The 20722-nt window shown below is 32.7% G+C and overlaps 1 protein-coding gene across 1 annotated transcript in view; it reads left to right on the top strand.

Moving 5' to 3' along the window:
* The first annotated feature begins 7984 nt into the window (after positions 1-7984).
* The window catches only part of alpha-Man-IIb (alpha-Mannosidase class II b), an 89483-nt gene continuing 76745 nt past the window's right edge, over positions 7985-20722 (top strand). The window contains exon 1 of the mRNA XM_085814775.1: positions 7985-8550. Coding sequence (XP_085670901.1) covers positions 8155-8550 — 396 coding nt within the window. The 5' untranslated portion in view covers positions 7985-8154. The remainder of the gene's footprint in view (positions 8551-20722) is intronic.

Here is a 20722-nt window from a genome sequence, read left to right as displayed (position 1 = left end):
AGTTCCATTATGACTTTGTCACTTTTCTATCCTCGCCTCCGAGTGTTGATCACGGTGTGATGTGGATTTATCACGTCAATCGTGATCGGACCCTTTTCTTCGAGGAAATGCGTTATTCTGCTATTCAAACTGTCAGTGTGACGGGTGCGAGATACGCTGATATGTTACAAAATCGCATCTGCTACATGTGTGGAGGATCGCTTGCTTGAGTCTGCCACTTCCGTCATGCTTCGCTTCTCAGGTCCCCAGATCTCCATTCGTGTGGTTATTGGTTGTGGGGTTATCAGAAATTGCAAGTTTACCGTGATCGTCCGACCTCATATAGTGATGCTAAAAGACAACATCCGACGGCAATTTCAAACCATACCTACAGATATGCTGTACAGTAAAGTTTACAGCATCGTCTCTCGTCTACAGATATTGTTGATGAATGACAGCCGACATGTTAATCATTTGTTATAAAGAACACAGTCTTTGCTAAAAGCCAACTGTTATGCTAAATATTGCTTTTGGTGTCATATGAAGCGCCATCTGTTGGCAGTTTTAAGCCCTCTACTTTTTTTTTTCTTTTTTTCTTTTTTTTTTTTTTTCCCTTTCCCTTTCAATAAAATCCCATGACATTTCAAGCACGTATGTCAGTTTTTACCTCTCAACCTACATTATTCAGTGAATTATTGAATTTTCAAGTGTTAACGGACTTTTGGTCACCCGGTATTTAAAAATACCATATTTTTAGAATTCCCGATGGACTGTTAAGTATTGCCATATATTTTTATGTGCTTTAGGTCATTTTTAAAAAAATAATGAATAGCGATTGCATTTGTTAGCAACTCATTTACTTGAAAAATGATACGGACAAAAACGTGAGTTTAGAGACTAATGCACCTCTCATGCTAAAAAGAAATCTAAAATTTTCATACTGAATTTATTGAAAATATTAAATTATTGAATTAGAGCAGAGTTTCTTAAACTGTGGTTCGCGACCCCCATGGGGGTCGTGAGACCTGCAGCATGGGATCGCCAAAATTTTTAGCAGTTTTGATAATTCTTTAACTTTATAATAATTTTAATATTACAAATACTTTTACACAATGTATCTGAAAATAGATAAAGATAAGACAATACAAATAAAAAAAAAAAAAAAAAAAGAAAAACCGAAAACATTTCGACGCATTCTTTTTGTAATGCAAACGTTCAATTTATTTGCTTTGCACGTGACCCTATCATTTCGTCTGTTATTTAAAATTTTCACATTGTTCTGTCTTAAAATTAGAAATTAAATTTAATGACCTAAAACTGCAATAGTATATTACAGTACAAGTGAAAAAACTGACAGTTTCATTCACGCGTGTGTCAGATTTGTGCAATGCGTATGGAGTCCCAACAAAATTTTCGTAAATATTATGAGGTCCTGAGGTCGAGAAAAAAATCTCAGTGATAAAAAGGGGTTGCGACTGAAAAATGTTTAAGAAGCTCTGGATTAGAGGGATAGGAAGAAATTGATACAATTAAATTATGTATTAACTTCAATCAAAGGGGATAATAAAATGCAGAATTATAAAATACAGTTTCTTTTCATCAATGTTTCATTAAATTACATCTCTCTACAACATGAATTGAGAAAATGGCTTTCGGTCTAATTTTTGAAGAAAAAAAAGACTAAAGTACGAAGTTCCGGATTTTGTTCCTGCCTCTGATTTTACATATTAAAACTTAAAAAAAAACTGAAACAGTAATAAAATAAAATTTCACATAAACTTATTTCCTGGATCTCTGAAAAACATCTGAACTCTGTCAAATGCATTTCAGAGATCCAGGATATAAACACATATAATTTCTTTACAGTTTTTTTTTTTTTTTTTTTTAATAATTGAGTTATGTACGTCTTATCTTCTGGTTAAGGTTTTTATGCCTTTAATTAATCTACATGCAATAGTTGTAGCATAATTAACAATTTAAAAGGAGTGCAGCTAAGCTAATTTTTTTACCATAGCAGCCGTATCTGTTTACATTTGAAACTTAGCAGAATCGTGAATTAAGTCAGTTTCTGGGGACAAAAAGAAAGCTTTTAGCTTTGTGCACCGGGGAGGAAAAAAAAAAAAAAAAAAAAGCCTTCTAACCTGCTGTGGCCGATTTGCTTGTTGTTTTTGAGTAGAAACTGTAATTTTAATTGCAAAACTTGTGCTTTTAATTGTTTTAACTGTATTTGGCGTTTTATATTTTTCTATATCTTTCAATTTTTAATGAAGATATTTTGAGTTTTTATGTATTTTTGCCTTGCCGCGAAGTGAGAACTGAATTAATCGAATAAAAAATATATCTCCAATGAAATTCGAGGAAATAAATTTAAATAAAATGCATTAAAAATGCGTATAATTTAATACTCCGTACAAGGAGGTCATTTGGTGTACATATCAGATTTTTTATTATAAGTATTTTAAGCGACTAACTAAATGGCTAGCCATCTTCAAAGGAAAAGAGTCATGCGTTTTAAATCCTTGTACGAAGAGTAAGGTACGAACTGCGTGAAATTTGATCGAAGATCCCTCCCCCCTCTTATGTAATCCAGGAACTGCGCGACGTTTTCTGTCCCCTCTTTCTTCACCAAGAAGATTGGGTGCTACAAAAAGTCATACTAATTCAAAATCTGGCGTGTGCTAAAGTAAAAATGAATTTCTTTTACACTTTTCTTTTACTCTTAAAAATGAATTTCTTTTTTTCTTTTCTTTCTTTTTCTTTTTTATTAAGTTTTATGGTGCTTAAAAGAAGATAAACCAGATCTTTTTATTCTATGTAAGAATTAAAATCTTTTCAAGTTGTAGATTTTAGTGCCTGATATAGATATATATATCTATATATGTATATCAGTTTTGAATAATACAATTGATAGATTAATGACATACACAAAACTGATACGTAATCAACCTATCAAATATTGGATTTGTAGCGCACCTTAAATAAATGTTATTTCTTGTCTAAATAAATGTTAACAAATAATCTTAGATAGCAGAATGATTTTAACTATCAGATTTACCATTTCAGGTAAATAGTTCTAATTTAATTAAAACAATTATCTTTGTTAAATCTAAAAATTGGATTTCTCAAGTGGTTCTAAATTCACACTAATATTATTGCAATATATTGCTGTATTAAGCTTTCCATTTTTAGCCATTGATAAGTTATTTAAATATTTATGGTTTATTATTTATAGTTATTTTAAGTTTATTTAACTTCTTACAAATTCCATATTTTAATACTAGAAGCGTTTAAATATTTATTCTGTTTTCCAGTTTCTCTACTTGAAGTACTTTGGCATACATTTAATTTCTAATGCACATTTAATTACGCAAAAACATCGTTAAATTGAATTCGAAAGCGGTCAAAATGGATATTTTCGTTGAAATATGCGGCCTGAAACTTTTCGCGATTACAATACTTCATTTTTACTTCATACAAGGAAGTAAAAAGGGGAAAAAGAACCGAACTCCTTTATATTCATATCTTGGGATTTTCAGTTCCCTTTTAATCCATTCCCTTTTCACATATTGTTGCACTTTTATCTAAGTTATTGTCCAATTGTTATCCAAGTTTCATATGTATGTTATCATTATAATTAAAATTTATTTACAATTTATACGTCAGAGTTCCAAACGCATACTAATGCTGTTATAATAGATTTCATGCTAAGCTTTTTTTAAAATTTAACTATTAATTTCTGCAAACATTTACATGATTACTTTAATTAACAAAAAATACTTCTAGCACACTTTGATACGGAATAATCTTTTGAACGCCAGTGAGCTATACTAAATTTTCCAGTCTAGTTCAAACATCATGACTATTATTGAAGTCAGTTATAAAAAATACAATTGGTATGCTTTATAATTATTTAATTTATGATATTATTATAATATTCCTTGCTGTAATACTGTAATTAATGAAAGATGTTTGCAATGCTAATATGTATGTTTACCAATACCTTTTATTTTCTTTGTTAGCTCTCGCATTTATTACTGTTATTCAAGTAATTAGCCTGCTTGTTAGATATTCTTTACTTGTGATTGTGCTTGTGATTGTGATATGTAATTCTATTTCTTTATTTTAATTTTCCTCTTGGCTACAATTGGCTTCGTAAGGTAAAATTGTAACCTTGTAGGCAACGGGAGTAAGAAATTTTGATTGGCGCGGTTGGACTATACCAGGACGAGGGGGGGGGGTTTCATCAGCACAGTTGAAGTAGACTCGTACGAAGTAGAACTACCGGAATAGCGAAATATTTCAGCTTCCATATTTCGATGGAAAGGAATTTTTTCGTGACGTTTTTCGATTACTGGTCGTATATTCTGATCACAGAAAAATTTTAAATGATAAAAATATTCATTTCTGGTGGCGTCAAAGAAAAAAAAAAAAAAAAAAACTGAAAGGTTTCAGATTTTAAATTACGTTCAAAGGTTTTTTTTTTTTTTTTAACATTTTGTGTGTACCTTTATTTATTAAATATCACGTTCTTTGCACTTAAACCATAAAATTCAGTTCAATAAAAATGTAGCAAAATAATTTTAAAATGATCATATCTTTAGAATTTCCGATACACAGCTCCGCGCGCTGAAGAAAAAAGGTTTCCCCCCCGCCCTCCGTAGAGTGTTACCATCGCTCGCTTTGAAACCGTTGAGTTTGTTACCCAAATATTTGTTAAAGTTTTACAAAATATGATAATAAAATCAATAATAAAACAAATTTGCTCTTCTACATGCCCATATTCGTAGGAGGATTACGCCATGCAAAATTCGATGGCTCTATGTACCGTTGTTTTATCACAATGCGAGAAACGCACATACATTTATACAGATTTTTCATTATTTAAATTTCTTCAAATGTAATGCAGGACTCTAACACTTGGTTACAACATTTTGAAAAATGAAACGGACATTTAGAGTGAACCAACGCAAAATCACTAAATGAAAACAACAGTCCTTCAGGATCAAAGCTCCTTTGGACTAACAATTTTCGACGAACAACGAATTCTAGCATTTAATTCAGTCTCCCATTTCCTGTACTTAACGTATATTTTATACTCGTTGTGAAAAAGTAAAATTAGAAGAAGTGTGACTCCCGTACGAAAAAATTGGATTCGAATATTTAATTTCAAAATTTAAAGTTTATGGTTTCATTTTCACCTTGCCTTAAGGGACTGGTAAAGGAATAATTCGATGAAATAAATTTAAACGAAGCGCAGCAAAAAATTTGCATAATTTAATAGGCTCTACAAGGAAGCTACAAGGTATTTAATCCATCCTTTCAGCATGACTTCGTGGTGTAACGGTAGCACACTCGGCACATAATCGAGAGGCCCCGGTTCGAGTCCCGTCGAGGGCATTACTCTGTTTTCACGTCTCCCGTATCAAATAAAACCTAACAGCTTTACATTGCAAGTGGTGTCTACATCATAATGAATTACTAAAATTATAAATTTATAACCATTTTAATATCTAACTGTTTCCGATAAAATTGCAATAATAGTTATGTTACGCAAATCCTTTTTTTATTTTTTTTATTTTGTATTTAAAAAATTACTTTATTTTAAGTGAAACTATATTTAAGTAAGAGAAATTTATTACTAGGAAGCTACTAAGATTAAAATCTTTTCATTACTTAGTATACCCTTAAGTATACGCATTTCATTTTTTTTTGAGGGTAGCAAATATTTGACAGGTTTTGCTAAAAGTATGAAATAAATTAATAATTATTTTATTTATTTGGTTAGGTAAGTTGCGTATATAGATCCCCAATTTTTACATTATTTTCAATTTATACTATCACATACATGTATAACAGACGTGTTAATCCACGCCGATAACAGTCCAGAAATTATTTATTGACCATTTATGGATTTCCATTTAATGGAAATTATTTATTGACCGAAATAATAATTCAGTGTTTCAATTTTTTTCACAAACCTCCCATTTTTCTTGAAATGATTTGAAAATATTTTGTAGTTTGTTTATCTTTTCTATTTTATTTAGTTAAAAGTTTATTTATGGCGTTTGAAATGCAAATTTTCTTTTCGTCTTTACTTGCAATCTACTGCACATATCTCTGATTTATAAGATCTCAAGTAAAGGGATGTCATGTTTGGTGAGCGTAGAATCATATTCTTCATAAGCCACTACCAAGCTAATGGAAACGGAAATCGATAGCAGTGTAATTACGTATGATGAAGTAAAATACAGTGGTATTCCATCTAATTGAAACCCAACTGAAATTAATTGTATCTGCCATTTTAAATCAGAGAATTTATAGTATACCGCGACAACTGTCACCTGACACTGTAAAGCAAACAAAACATGTTGCAAGAGGATTTTATTTTCAGCAGTATTGCAGCGTACAAAGATAAGCAGAAGTCTTTTTCAGGAAATGTGTGCAATACCTGAATGAGGTAAGCACCATTCGTAACCGATTAAAGCCAACATCCCTTCCTTAGGACGCAAATTTATATGGCTTTAAAACTCTGACAATTGGTAAATAACTTATTACTCTTTCACTCAGGGATCATTTATTGCGTATTTAAGCAATAATATAGAAATAGACACAAAGCGTTAGGAGCAGGTCAAATGTGCACAACTTCAGCGTGATTCCGTATGACTTGTGGGATCACCTTCAGTATCAATCTGACTGCAAAAATTGATGATTGTGTTGGTGAATTATCTTCAAAACTCATCAACAAATGTAAAGAAAAGCCAAACCATTCCAGTAGATATATAAAAAAGTAAAATAACATTAAGCGTAAATTCATAAAGCATTTCCTTCTAATGACTGAGAAAAATTAATGTTTTTGAAATAAACATCATGTTTGAGTCCTGGCACATAAATTTATAACACATGCTGGGAAACGTTACATAAAGCACCAATGTTGTATGTTGAAATGTAGATCGTAAAAAAACTGTTGAAACACACAAAACTTTAACACATCATCGAGAACACATTATAAGTACCCATGCTGGGAATGTGTCGAAAATTATCAGTGTTGTACATCGAAATGTACTTCCTAAGATCACGATTGTAACACACACCGTATTATAAAACGTTTTACAGAACGTACTTTATAGCACATGCTGGGGCGTTTCGAGAAATACCAGTGTTGTACATTGAAATTTAACGGCGAAGAATACGGTTATAACACGGACCATTTTAGTATTCCGTGTAGAACGTTCTAAATTCATGTAACACCGTCACAGAACGAATAACACGCTCTCCGAACATTCCAGTGCTACTAAGGTAATGGGTTAAGAAAATAACATGGAGCTCTACAAACAAACGATTGCATGGAAACCACCTAGCTATTCTTTCTATAAATAGAAGTTTTAGGGCTTCTCTCAACTACTCTTTCAACCCTTTAAATAACTGAAAATAAATTGAATTCGAAGAAAAATATTTGAATGTAAGTTTTAAACAGAATTTATCACCAATCTACTAGTTAAAATTTCATTTGATCGATACATTAATAGGCGGTATTTTGTTAACCTTTTCAGGTGGGTAATAGGGACTAATTCTTTTATGAATTGAAGCCATTTACCCAACTATTCAATAGTCAAGGAACAGAAAAAAAAATATGGTCTGCCATTTCCTGCTCCGCATTAAGTAGCAAATTTTAAATCTCCGTAGTAAATTAAATTTCTTTGTGCTTTATTCAATGTAGTGAACAACGCGAGGAATATATTATGTCCCAGCCCCCTTCCACAAAAAAAAAAAAAAAAAAAAAAAAAAAAACGTTAAATCAATCTAAATCAAAATCTTACTATTGCTGGAACAACAGTTGTTAATCCGATTTAAGAAAATCAATGAGAAACAGGAAGTAAGCTGCTATTAAATGATGCTGTGGATGCACTTGGCGAAAAGAAGGTAAAGTTTGGCGACAATGGTTTGGCGAAAATTGGAACACTATTTTTCTAGCAACCATGTCATCGCCGGCAGGCCCAGTGAAGTATACATCTCTTTTTTACTTCACGCAAATTTCACTGTGGTGCAAGCAACTGTATTTGGAGCAGGGCATGACGTTCCTTAATCAGTCTCACAGCTGCAAATTTCTATTTGTATAGTATATTAATAACTGACATCCAATATATAATGCAGCTGTAAATAATTCATAGGTTTATCATGCCTAAATCAGCTTTTATGCGCTTGTTCCAACGACCAAGAACAAAATATTTAATTTTAATAGCAATTATTGCTAGCATTTCTGTAATTGTTCTTTATCACACTATAGGAAACAAACAAACTCATACTCCTGCATCTCAAACAGTTGTTATTTCAAACCCAGAGGTTTCTGTTCAGTTAGTAGAACAAGTTAACGCGGAAGTGGAATTAGTCAGAGTGAAATCGCGCGAAAAATTGCCGTGCGATCCAATACCTCAGTTAAAATATGTTGATATCAGTACACCTGAAGTATATCCTACTTTGAATTTCAAGCCTCCTTACCGAAGTTACTGGAATTATACTTTCGAAAGGAGGTATTTGAAATTAAAAGAAGACTGGAATAAACTGCCGTTGGAAGTAAGTACTTTTGATATTTCAACATGATCGAAAATTATATCTGTATAAATTTAATTTTAATGTATATAAATGTTCATACCGGCAATCATGGATGTTTTTTAAGCAAAATCGTAAATCTATAAGCGTGTTGATAAGATTCATTTATAATATCTATTAGAACTTAATTTATAGCAGAAAGAATATATGTCAGTATTCTGAATTATTGAACAGAAAGATTGATGACTGGTATGAAAATTTTTTTCCTATTAATTATACTGCGGACGGGAGGAGTTGATGATTGTTTATGTATGCTTTCTTCAGTACTATTGTTTATATACGTGTAAGAGATAAAATTAGTTACATTTAATTAAATTATAATTCACCAATGCTATATTAGTTCTCCTTTTTGCATATGTCCATCAATATCATGCAGAATTATGAAAAAAAGCAATGTTTGGACATTGTAAGTTCTCTAACATTCAATGTTAATTACAAGTAAAATGAAATTATTTTCTTTAATATTTAAGATTTAGTATCGGTTAAGTTTTGCATAACATTTTCATTTTACAGTCCGTGTACATATAACTATTCCATATATATAATATTATTTACTAGAAATAATATTCTAATTTACTAAGGTAATATTTATGATACTCCCAATGTTTTAGAAATAATGTATATATATAATGTCCCATTTCTTACAAGTGAATCTTTCAAGATTTTTTTATGGAAAATGATTTTTTTTTTTAAATTATGGACCATGCTAATTAAAGTTTGCTGTTTATTTGTTAAATAATGCATTTATATGGTTTTTTTGAGTAAGTCTAAGCTTGCAATTAACAGAAATTTTTCAGATATAGCAAATATATCCAATTTAGGGTTATTTAATATGTAAGATTAATAATGTGTTAAATTAATATATCTGTTTATTTTGTAAATTTTAATCCAATAGATTTTTACAGTTTGGTTCCAATATTAAGAATATTAAGTTTATATTAATGTCTTTAGTAGGGAAGGGATATAGATTTTTTTTTTAAATTAATATTCACAGTTAAATTAGAGAATTATTTAAGTTCTTCATTTATAACAAAAATAATTATTCAATGATTTTTAATTAATTTTTTACAAATTTAATAACCTTTCCTCCTCCCAAAGTTTTAGATTTGTATTTTTGGAGGGGGGAGGGGAGAGGAGTAGTGTTTAAGGAGAGGACCTCTTTTCTTCTTCTTTCATCCCCCCTAAACATTGTATTTCTTTTGTTATGATCTAGCATTAAAAAATGCAGAAAGATCTTTGTTTAAACAAATGATAATTTTAGATTTATAAATTTTCTTTCAATCCTTCTGATTTTCTGTTATTCTAAGTAAAAACTACTTTTTATTTAAATTAAGCAGATAAATCTTAAGAATTCAGTGACACGAAACTCCTTTCTTGCCCTTAAAAAAAAAAAAAAAAAAAAAAAAAAAAAAAAAAACACTTAAACAAGAGGTCTTTATTTGTAATAGGCATTAATTGCGGCGTTATTGTTTGCACTCCTGAACTGCTCACAAAGTCCAAATCATCCTGAACTGCTCACAAGATAATTTCAAAAAATATTTTTACCCTTTGTTCGCTAATCTTAATTTTACCTTGAATTAGTTGAACAATATCTAGTGTACAAAATAGTGCACTGGTTTACTGATCGATTATTCGTTTCTAGAAAAACTTTCCCACTGTTTAACAAATAATGAAAACTCTAAAGGGTTTGTTTTCACCCGGCGCATACACACACCTTTCAAAGATAAGGAAAACCAGTTTCCAAAATGGAAAGGATTAGCTTTCCTACCCTTTTCCTTGAACTTCACACACTCGTTTCTTTCCCCCCTCTGCAGTTAGATGTGGGAGATAATGGATATTGGTTTTATTAAAGAGGTGAGGGAAAATGAAACATATTTGAATACGCGCGGCCACATTATTATATAATTACTTGAAGTTTAAAAGTAATTTTATTTAAATGAGCATGTGACCTTTTTGATTTTCTTGCTAATGAGGCCTTGCTAAGATAATCTGGGGGAGGTAGAGCATTCTTTTAGGGATTATCAAAACCCATTTTCCACAATTTTCACGCAGGCTAAGGGACGAAAACACGATTTTGAGAAAATTTTGAGCCAAAAAAAAAAATTTAGCAGTTTTGATATTTCTATAAATTATTATAATAATTTTACAATTACCAAATATTTCTACACAGTGTATCTTAAAATAGATAAAGACGATACAGACAAAGAGAAAACGAAAACGTTCCAACGCATACTTTTTATAATATAAACGTTCATTTTACTTGCTTTGCACGTAACGCTGTCATTTCGTCTGTTACTTATTTAAAATTTTCACATTGCTCTATGTCTTAAAATTAGAAATTAAAGTTAATGACCTAAAACTGTAATATTATATTACAGTACAAGCCAAAAAACTGACAGTTTCACTCACGCGTGTGTTGGATTTTCGCAATGCTTATGGGGTCCCACAAAATTTTCGTAAATATATGGGGTCCTGGGGTCGCGAAAAAAATCTCCGTGATAAGGTGTCGCGACTGAAAAAAGTTTAAGATGCCCTGCTCTAAAGTATGAGCCCCAAAGCTCGCGCCGTGTGGCTTTAGACTGTAATCAAGCTCTGCTTAAAATATATGCCAGGAAAAAAATCGCAGCATCTTCCAAAATGTTATATGTATTTTTTCCAACAAAATAATATATTTGAGTCTCTCAAATTAATGAATCAAATCTTGATTATGCTTTTCTTTTAATATTAAATATTCGTTAAACGCATAATTTAGAAATAAATATAAATAATTTTAAAAACATAAAAAGGGTAAGTTAAAAAAAATAAAAGAAAAATCAATGAATTAGCATTTGCCAAAGAATAAAATAGGAAGGTGATAATTATTAATTTTTAAAAACTGTGTAATAAGAAATAATAGTAATTCATTTTTAGCCAGTTCTATACTTTTCTAAGCATAATTTATTTCTCTTCATGAATAAAAAGCACAAGGCATATCACTAAACTTATTTTTAAATTAAAAAAAAAAATTATACGGCCGGTTTGAACCACATAGAATAGTGCCATTGTATCCACTGCGGATCCATGAAACCGCGGTGTATAGCGAACCTTACAGAAATCAGTATAATCGTACAAGAGACATAATTACAATCAAGTTTAATAGATTAAATTATGCAAATAAGACATACCGGCATCAAAGAAATTATTAATAAAATATTCCGCAAGATACAATGTATTATATACTGTACCTAAATAAAGTAATGTGAAATATATTCCATATCAAAATGCAATGTCTTCTGTACCTACGATTCTGATACTAAATAAGTAAAAAGAAGAATGAGAACCTGTATTATGCAGTTCTTATACTCTGCACCACAACGTACTACTCCTAAGGATAGTAGAAATGAGAATCACTTTCCTAGCTCTTTTCCATAACCCACTATAGTCTTACTTTTAAAGGCACTTCATGGTCGCAGCGACCTTTGCCTCATTTACGATCCTAACACATGTCGTTATCACCACTTAGCGGGAATAAGGCGATTTTAGCAAATTAAATATTTTGATCTTTTTCCATAGAAGTCGCTAACATATCTATGAGGTATATTTTGGGGACAAAAGTGGCCTTGAAGGGCTTATTCTAAAGCTGCAGACTATAACATTTTTCAAAGTCGCCCAGCTGACCCTGACTGTCGGAATGATGGTCCCAGTTGAAATCCCGGAGGAGGCATTGGGAGGGCCCCAAATCATAGGATTTAATGATGCTATAAGTACTTGAAAACTATTATTATTTTTTAATGGCCAGGCGCTTTAATCATTGCGCCATTACAAGGGCCGAAAGTGATTGCCATTTCATTATGACTTAGACTCTATAATTGACCGAGCTATTGCGAAGAGCAATGTTGCCGGTTCCAAAATTAAAGCCCAAGGGCACTTGACATAAATAAATCCGGACGTGGAGAAAATCTCAGATGAGAAAACGGAGATAAGGGGAAGAAGAGAAGTACCAAAAGGGGCAAGACAATCCAATCGGACAAGTTCGCAAAAGGTGACGAGCGATCATAGCTTTCAAGGAGGACCCAAGACAATGGAAATCAATGACAACAATACGAGTAGATACACTACAGCAATAGTTCCAATGACAAATTCAAATATAATTAAACAACATCAATCAGTAGTGCTAAATACAACACAATACAAAACAACTATACAACACAATTTAAATACAATTATTCAACGAAGCAACAGAAGAACTTCAATCAAAATCAGATGCATTGGAAGTGTAAATAGCTAACAATTGAGGATCTAAGTGAAAAAGTTGTCGTCTCCTCCCATGAAGGTGTGAGCTGCAAGTGGTCTGACACTTCTATCTTCGAAGAGAATTTCATAATTAAAAACTTGGGAGTAATTAACAAAGTCACATTGCACAGCTTTGTTGAAGAATTTTTTATTAGATCTTCTGATGTAATCTGGAATCGTCTCAAGTTTTAAGTCTCTGTGTAAAAATTTATTGCGGATAAGATAGTGAGAATCAGTAATAATGCGCAGAAATTTGTTTTGCACTACTTGTAATTGATGCAGTTGAGTTTGAGTGACTGTGTTCCAAGCAGGAGCAGCATAACAAAGTATCGGTCGAATGCAAGTGGTATATATATATGTTTTTTGGTACGCAAGCTAAGATTTGAATATTTTCCAATGACCGGGAGAAATCTGCATATTATGCCCATGGCTTTGCTCTTGACACTATTAATGTGATTAGACCATGTGAGCCTTTGGTTCAAAATAATTCCTAAGTATTTGGCCTTTGTGACCAGAGGAACAGCTTCCTGAAAAAGGTAGAGGTCTTTAAAAGCAATGTTTTTCTTAGTTTTGCTAAGAATTAAAATTTGTGACTTGCTAGCATTGATTTTTACTCGCCAATTTGTGCACCAGTCTTCTACGGCATAGAGGTAATTTTGCATTTTGTCTATTGCATGATTAGCTTGAATGGATTTAATTGCAATCGCCGTATCGTCGGCATAACATGCTAACAGAGAGTAATTGTCCAAACCAGGGTGAGGAAAATCTGATATGTAGAAAAGATATAGTACTGGACCGAGAATACTTCCTTGTGGGACGCTGGATCTTATAGGTCTTGAATTGGATTTTTCATTTCCTTGAGCCACGAAGAAAGTGCGGTTTTGCAAAAAGGAAAAGATCAGAAGAATAAGCTCTCTAGGAAGTCCCAAGTTGATAAGCTTGAAGACGAGCCCCTCATGCCAGACGCGGTCAAAGGCTTTTGCCACGTCCAGCATAAGAAGCGCAACACTTTGCTTGTTATGGAATGCAGATCCCACAAATTCTACAATTCTTACTAGTTGTCGAGTAGTACTGAGGTTTTTTCTGAATCCGTACTGATCATTAGGTAGCAGGTGAAGAAAAGGTTCCAATCTAGTGAGAATAAGTCTTTCATAAATTTTACCAAGGCTGGATAACAAACTGATAGGACGATAGCCATCAGGCTTGGTCACATCTTTACCCGGTTTGGGAAGAAGAAAGATCTTGGCTTGCTTCCAAGGATCAGGGAAATAGTTGAGAGCAAGACAAGCGTTGAGAATCCTAGCAAATTTACTGATAAGTTTTCTAGGTAAGTTACGAAGCATTTTATTTGTAATTTGATCACTTCCAGGAGCTTTTTTGATGTTGAGATATTTAATAATATTAGTAATTTCCATAGGAGAAGTAAGCCTTGGGATGTTATGAGCCGAAGAAGAATGAAGCCAGGAATACACATAGTTTTCGAGAACATCTTTAAAGGTCTGATTCATAGGCTCCATATTAGGAGTAAACTGCTTTTCCAGGTATTCAGCGAAAATATCGACTTTATCTTTAAGTGAGTAGGCAATTTTAGTATCCGTATGAATAGGTCTATTATTAATACTACTTCTTTTAAGATTTTGAAGATACTTCCACAGAGAACCATCATTGATATTAAGTTTAGATATAAAATCTTCTCTTGTTTCCTTTTTAAAATCAGTGATAAGTTTCTTGATTCTTCTATTAAAAATATTGATTTCTCTTTTAAGGGCAGGGTCCCAGTTACGGTGCCAAAGCTTCAGCAATCGGTTTCTTTCTTTGATAATGTCTCTGATACTGCGAGGAAGTCGAATATTATTGTTAGTTAATTGAATGGTAACTGTAGCATCTCTGAAAGCTTTCAGTATACTGTCAGAGAAGATATGAATGGCAAGATCGATATCCTGTTTGGTAGAAAGTGAAGTGAAAATAGGAGGATGTTTGATTAACATATTGTGAAAAGTAATCCAGTCAGTATTATTTCTGGTAATAGGAGGGTCTTCTTTAGAAACACCAAGAGAAGCAATGACAGGTAAAAATTTTCATTATGGAAGCACCTAATAGGTAGCCACCCTTGCTCCTTTGAAGGGACGAACAGCTACAACCATACCTTCTCCGCGATTCGACCCGGGTCCATCGCTATAACAGTCAAGAACCTTAGGCGTGATCTTTGTGAATCCTTCCAGTTGGCCTTAGGTCGGAGGTCCATGCGACGGTGGTTCGGTCGCATGGACCGGCTGGGTAGCAAACAGCAGTTTTAGAAATTACAGAACATATCTGTAAACCTGACGTGTGTGAAGCAAAAGTTAAAGTTCATGTCGAATTCATGTAAACGAGCTAGAGAATAACTATGCCTGGATACCTAGATTTTCATGATCAAAAATCAATGAACCTTACATCATATATTACCGAAAGGTAATCAAGAAGATATAGTTTTATGCAAGAAATGCCACTAAATTATACAAACTTCTGTTACCCATTTAGTAGCGAATGTTTAGCGGAAGTACCACTGAACCACTGAGTGCATAAGAGTTGGAATTATATTTGAGTGCGCAAAAGTTAATACTATATTCCAAATTAATAAAATTAACATAGTAAAATATACCTAAGAAATCGGAAAATAACAATAGCTGTTTAAAAATTTAAATCTGTTTTAAAAAATTATACCTGTGAAAAATGCTTAATCCATTGAAATATGCGTTCCAATTTTCCTAATTTTGCGAAAAAAAAAAAGATTCAATCATATTTGTTTTATATATATGTTCTGTTTATCCCCCTCGCCGAGGAAGAGAATTATTGCCCGAAAGTGCCAGCGTCTTTGATAATCTGCCAAAACATTAAGATAAATATTAAACAGGAAAGTTCATAGTAAGGTATTTTTTTGCATTTAGTCATTTTATTCAGTAAAATTTTGAGATTTTATTTGTTTAATAGTTAAAAACCTATAAGTTTGGTCTGTCCTTTGCAATTCGCTTCTTGAAGACAAAGCAGTTTAATATGAAGTATGAATATATATATATATATATATATATATATATATATATAAATTGCTGTGCACGAGTTACTTCCATTAAAAGCCCATTTAATCCGGTCAGAACCACGCATGCCTGTTTATATTCCTGGTCACGAGTGCCGTGGGAAAGGCAATAACTTTCATGATTCAGGAAATGGAATGTAATTCAACATCTGAAATTAAGTATGGCGGCATTCCAGAAGGTTAAAGAGTTTAAATTAAGTCAGGGAATGATTATAATGCTGCCTAGCATAACGAACGTGATTCGTTCCGCAATGGAATACTTTCTTTATACGCAGTTTCCAATAATTTTGGGAATCATTTTAATCCGTTCCTGAAATCCGTCTTAAAATCACGAAACATCATAGATAAATTCAAAGAGCTATTAATTTTGGAATTATTAATCTATTAAAATATTGATATGTCTTATGCATTTACATAGTTCTCACAGTTCGATTGAGTTTTCTTACACTGGATGTTCAAAACTAAAGCGCTTTCTTCTGTCTTTGGTTATATGGGAAGTCCAGATTTCAAAAATTGTCTCCTTCAGGATGGTCCTGAAGTTCCATTGCTTGGCCGTGACTTAGACCTCTTCTCAATATCTAATTAAGTAACTTTTCGCTGGTGAATCTGATTTCCACGTCTTTGGGAAGCTCTTGATAATTCCAGTTGGCCTGAACTCTCTGAACGGGAAAGGGAAGAAGACAGCATTTAGTTAAGCAAATTGTTTAATGATTGCAAGGTGGTTCAGATGTAACATTCTTTTCATTATCTCCAGACAAATTTCTTCGTGTACAAAGGAGCGCCTTCTAACAGCGCTACAAAATTAGCTCACTGTAAAGAAGCTTCCCTTTGATTTCCGCATGTTTCTGGTCAAGAAGGGGAGAAGTCCAGAGCCACCACCAGTGCCTTAGAGGAGATAATTTCATGGATCTTCGGTTCTAAATTTCAGGAACTTTTCAAAACTCTATTAGAAATTTTCAAGTTTTTTCAGAGCATCAACTTTCTTGGAAAAGCGAGTTCCAGCCGACTAGCTGTCCAAAAACTTATGGAATCTGCCGCAAGAGATTCAATTCCGGAAGTTATTTTCGTCACTCGCAGGCTCCACGGCTTTCGAGCTAATAGCTTTTCGTTCTTCTAATAACCCTACTATTCAAAATGTTTCTCTATAACGTTAAAGCTGATACTAATCTCCCTTAAAATTGTTCCTAAAGTCAAAATTCACTTAGTTATTTAAAACATCAACATAGTTATTTAAAACAATTTTTGTTCTACACGGGGTAGAGCATTTGCACAGGCACCCGGGTGTCTAAAACACCGTTCCACGGGAGGTCAAGAAGGGCTTGCAGTTCTTTAATGGTAGCGTAATATGAAGAAATATGTTTAATAGCCGGCTTCTCTGCTGGTATCTTTGTTTATGTGCGCTATAGAATCAGGAAGTAAAACAAATTTAATTCCGTGTTTAGTGTGTGACGATATTCCGTGCGTGCATCTGTTTATGTGGGTATACAGTATGTGAGGTATAATTATATTGTATTCTCTTAAAGTACATCGTATAGCTAAAGTTCATTCAAAAATAAGAATATCCTTGTTCGTTTTCGGTAGTCATTGCATGACCAATTTTCACATGCGGAGGAAGATTTTGACCAAAATGTATGGAATGACACACATTACCGACTTCTCCGAGGTAAATGAAGCCTGCATATGTTTCGACTTAAAATTTAACTGTTTGAAATATAATGAATTTAAAACTGTCTGAAATCTTAGAAGTTGGTATCTGGAAAAAAATTTTGTTGGTGACGCTTTGTAATTCAAATGTGCTGACAGTTAAATATTTCGACTGAAATTTATTTCAAATAAATGAAATGTATTGAATTAATCATGAAATAATTTTCTGTTAATTTAAACTAAAACTAAACAGATTACAAAAATTTTCCAAGCGGAACAAAATCCGAGAATAATCAATGCCAACTTTTATCGTTATGTTATTTATCTAATTTTTCTTTGACGCATATAGAAAAACATGCATATTTATATGTTAAGATGTAAGGATCTTAAGTTTTACTAACGTTTATTTTATTTTAAATCTTTACTATCACTTCTTATTTTCTACTTCCGGCCAGAATTATAAGCGTGAAGGTTTTTATGCAAAGTTTGTCTGGCGAACGCCAAGTATTTAAGTGTGGCCTTTTTGCCAAGCGAAGGAGAGGAAGCGGTGAGTTCGAAGCTGGCCGCTTACCTTAGAAGTTACGCAGTTGCTATTTGCCTTCCAGGCCAGAGGTTTTAATCCTCTTAATAAATTAAACGTATTGTAGTGTTCACAGTCTCTGTGCTACATACGCTTCCTGTTGTTATAAGGCCAATCTTCCACGTGTGTTATTCTAAAGTTAAATTAGAGTTTAGTTTTATTTTTTATACCTTTTACGTTAGACCCCGAGTGGAGGGTCATTGTATTCCGAAGTACGGAAGTCATTGTATATAAAGAAAAATAAAGGGTTTTGTATACCCTTTGTCTGTATCCTGTCTACTTACTACAATTAGTGAACATAGCTTTAGTAAGCTCTCTGTTCCTAGTCAGGTCATTGTATGTTTCCGAAGAAGGTTGGAAGAAACATTGAACCTGATAAAGAAATGTAAATTTCTTTATTTCTTACTGCTACTTTCAGCTACAACAGCTCATGACGTTTTGATATTGATAAAGTTTGTAACATTGATAAAAAAAAATTAGTAGAAACTACGCGAAAGTGGTTAGTGACTCTGTCTGCCGTACCAGAGGGTTCAGGTTCAAATCGCAGAGAAGGCATAGATGTAAATTGTTTGTCTCTTCAATAGGAGGTAATGGTGGCCGCCTCTTAGGTGCCTCCATAATGAAAAGACCACCCCTTCTGGCCTTAATAATGGCCGAAACCTAAAGTGGCTAGTGCCCGCCATTTAAAAAAAGAAAGAAAGAAAGAAAAAATATTTAAAAAAATCTGAAAGGTTTCAGATTTTAAATTACGTCCAGATGGGCTTTTTTTCTTTTTAACATTTTGTGTGTAACTTTATTTATTAAATATCATGTTCTTGGCACTTAAACCATAAAATTCAGCAATGGAGCAAATAATTTTAAAATGAGCATATCTTTAGAATTTCCGATACACAGTTCCACGCGCAGGAGAAAATTTTTTTTTTCGTAGAGTGTTCCCATTGCTCGCTTTGAAATCGTTGAGTGTGTTACTCAAAAATTCGTTAAAGTTTTACAAACTATGAAACCGATAATAAAACAAATTCTAAATTTCAAATTTGGTCTTCCTCATGCCCATATTCGTGGGAGGATTAAGTCATTCACAATTCGATGGCTCTAAGTACCGTTGTTTTATCACAATGCGAGAAATATACATACATTTATGCAGATTTTTCATTATTTAATTTCTTCAAATATAATGCAGGACTCTAACATTTGGTGGCAACAGTCTGAAGAGTGAAACTGACATTTTTAGTGTTTCAACGCAAATTCGCAAAACGAAAACAATAGTTCTTCAGAGACAAAGCCCATTTGGACTAAAAAGAGAAAAAATTCTTTATCACAAATTGTAGATGCTCAGTCTTTTTTTTTTCTTTTCTTTAGACTTACTAATTTTCAGCTGCAGAAAAACTGGTCTCGTCAAAATGTATTTCCAAACAAAGCGATTGTTCTTATTGCAAAAGTTCGTAACTGAGAGTATTTATCTTATGAAAAGTAATAGAAAAAGTTAATTAAATCTAGACCTCACTTTAGTATCTCAAAGATTCTTTCTTAAAATCTTTTCCTGATACATGGATTTCATGCTAGACAGATGCCAAAAGGTTGTTATAAATGTTTGTGTTCACACCTTAAAATTGCACTAAGGGACATTTTGTGCGCAATTACAGTGAAATTTTTCTGCCCATCACTGAGTCGAACAGTGCTTGAATGGCCAAAACACTTCCTTTAGTACACTACTCGCAGCAATATTCTCCTAACATATGTTTACGAGCATGAAACTGTGAGTCTTGCAATTATGACCTAATTAACTGAGGTAAATGGTGCTTGCTGGCATGCTGCCCTAATTAACTTCCAGAAAGTTTTATCTTTAGCTGAGTAATGATTGAATCGAAAAGATAAGCTGTTCTTACAGAAAGGTTAATAGTTTCGTGTTATTTTGTCCGATTTCAGTGTGTGTATGCGTTAAAAAGACAATTATACTTAACTTCTTAGTTATTTAATAAGAAATAATACAATAATTATTTTTATAAAATAGTATTTGTTAATACGGAAGGATGCTATTGTTTTCATTTGTGTAGAAAATCGAGCTTAAGCAAAATAAGAAGCTGTTGCTAATCCATGCGCCATAAAATCATTCTTCGTTTCGTAGCCATAACAAGTAGAGGGTGACAGAGTCGTTTAAAAGATCTTCGTAATATTTTGATATTTGTTATGATTTTATGACGTTATGATTTTCGGTATAGTATTTGCTTTATGAAGCGTGGCCTTTCATGCTGGGATTTCTTATTTATAGTATGTTGATTATGATTTAAATAAGTTACTGTGATTATTGAAAAGCGTTTCTAATGGCACGTGTTATGTAGATGAGCAACATAATTTCTATTAAACTACCTACAAACTATCGTCTGCATTTAAAATGAAACCAAATCTTACTTTAAAAAATTCGTAGCTACATATACTATACATTTTAATAGATTCAGAACAACAGTCGGTGTTTTATTTTTTTAAAGGAAACAGAAGTACAGTTTCCTGGTGGTTTGCGTTGCAGCTAAGCTGTATTCTTAGGATTTAATTGTTCATGCTAATGTACG

The sequence above is a fragment of the Stegodyphus dumicola genome, chromosome 4 (assembly GCF_044657685.1).
Source record: "Stegodyphus dumicola isolate Sdum_Otavi_A_Nest chromosome 4, ASM4465768v1".
Lineage (NCBI taxonomy): Eukaryota > Metazoa > Arthropoda > Arachnida > Araneae > Eresidae > Stegodyphus > Stegodyphus dumicola.
This window is presented reverse-complemented; position numbering and strand designations above follow the sequence as displayed.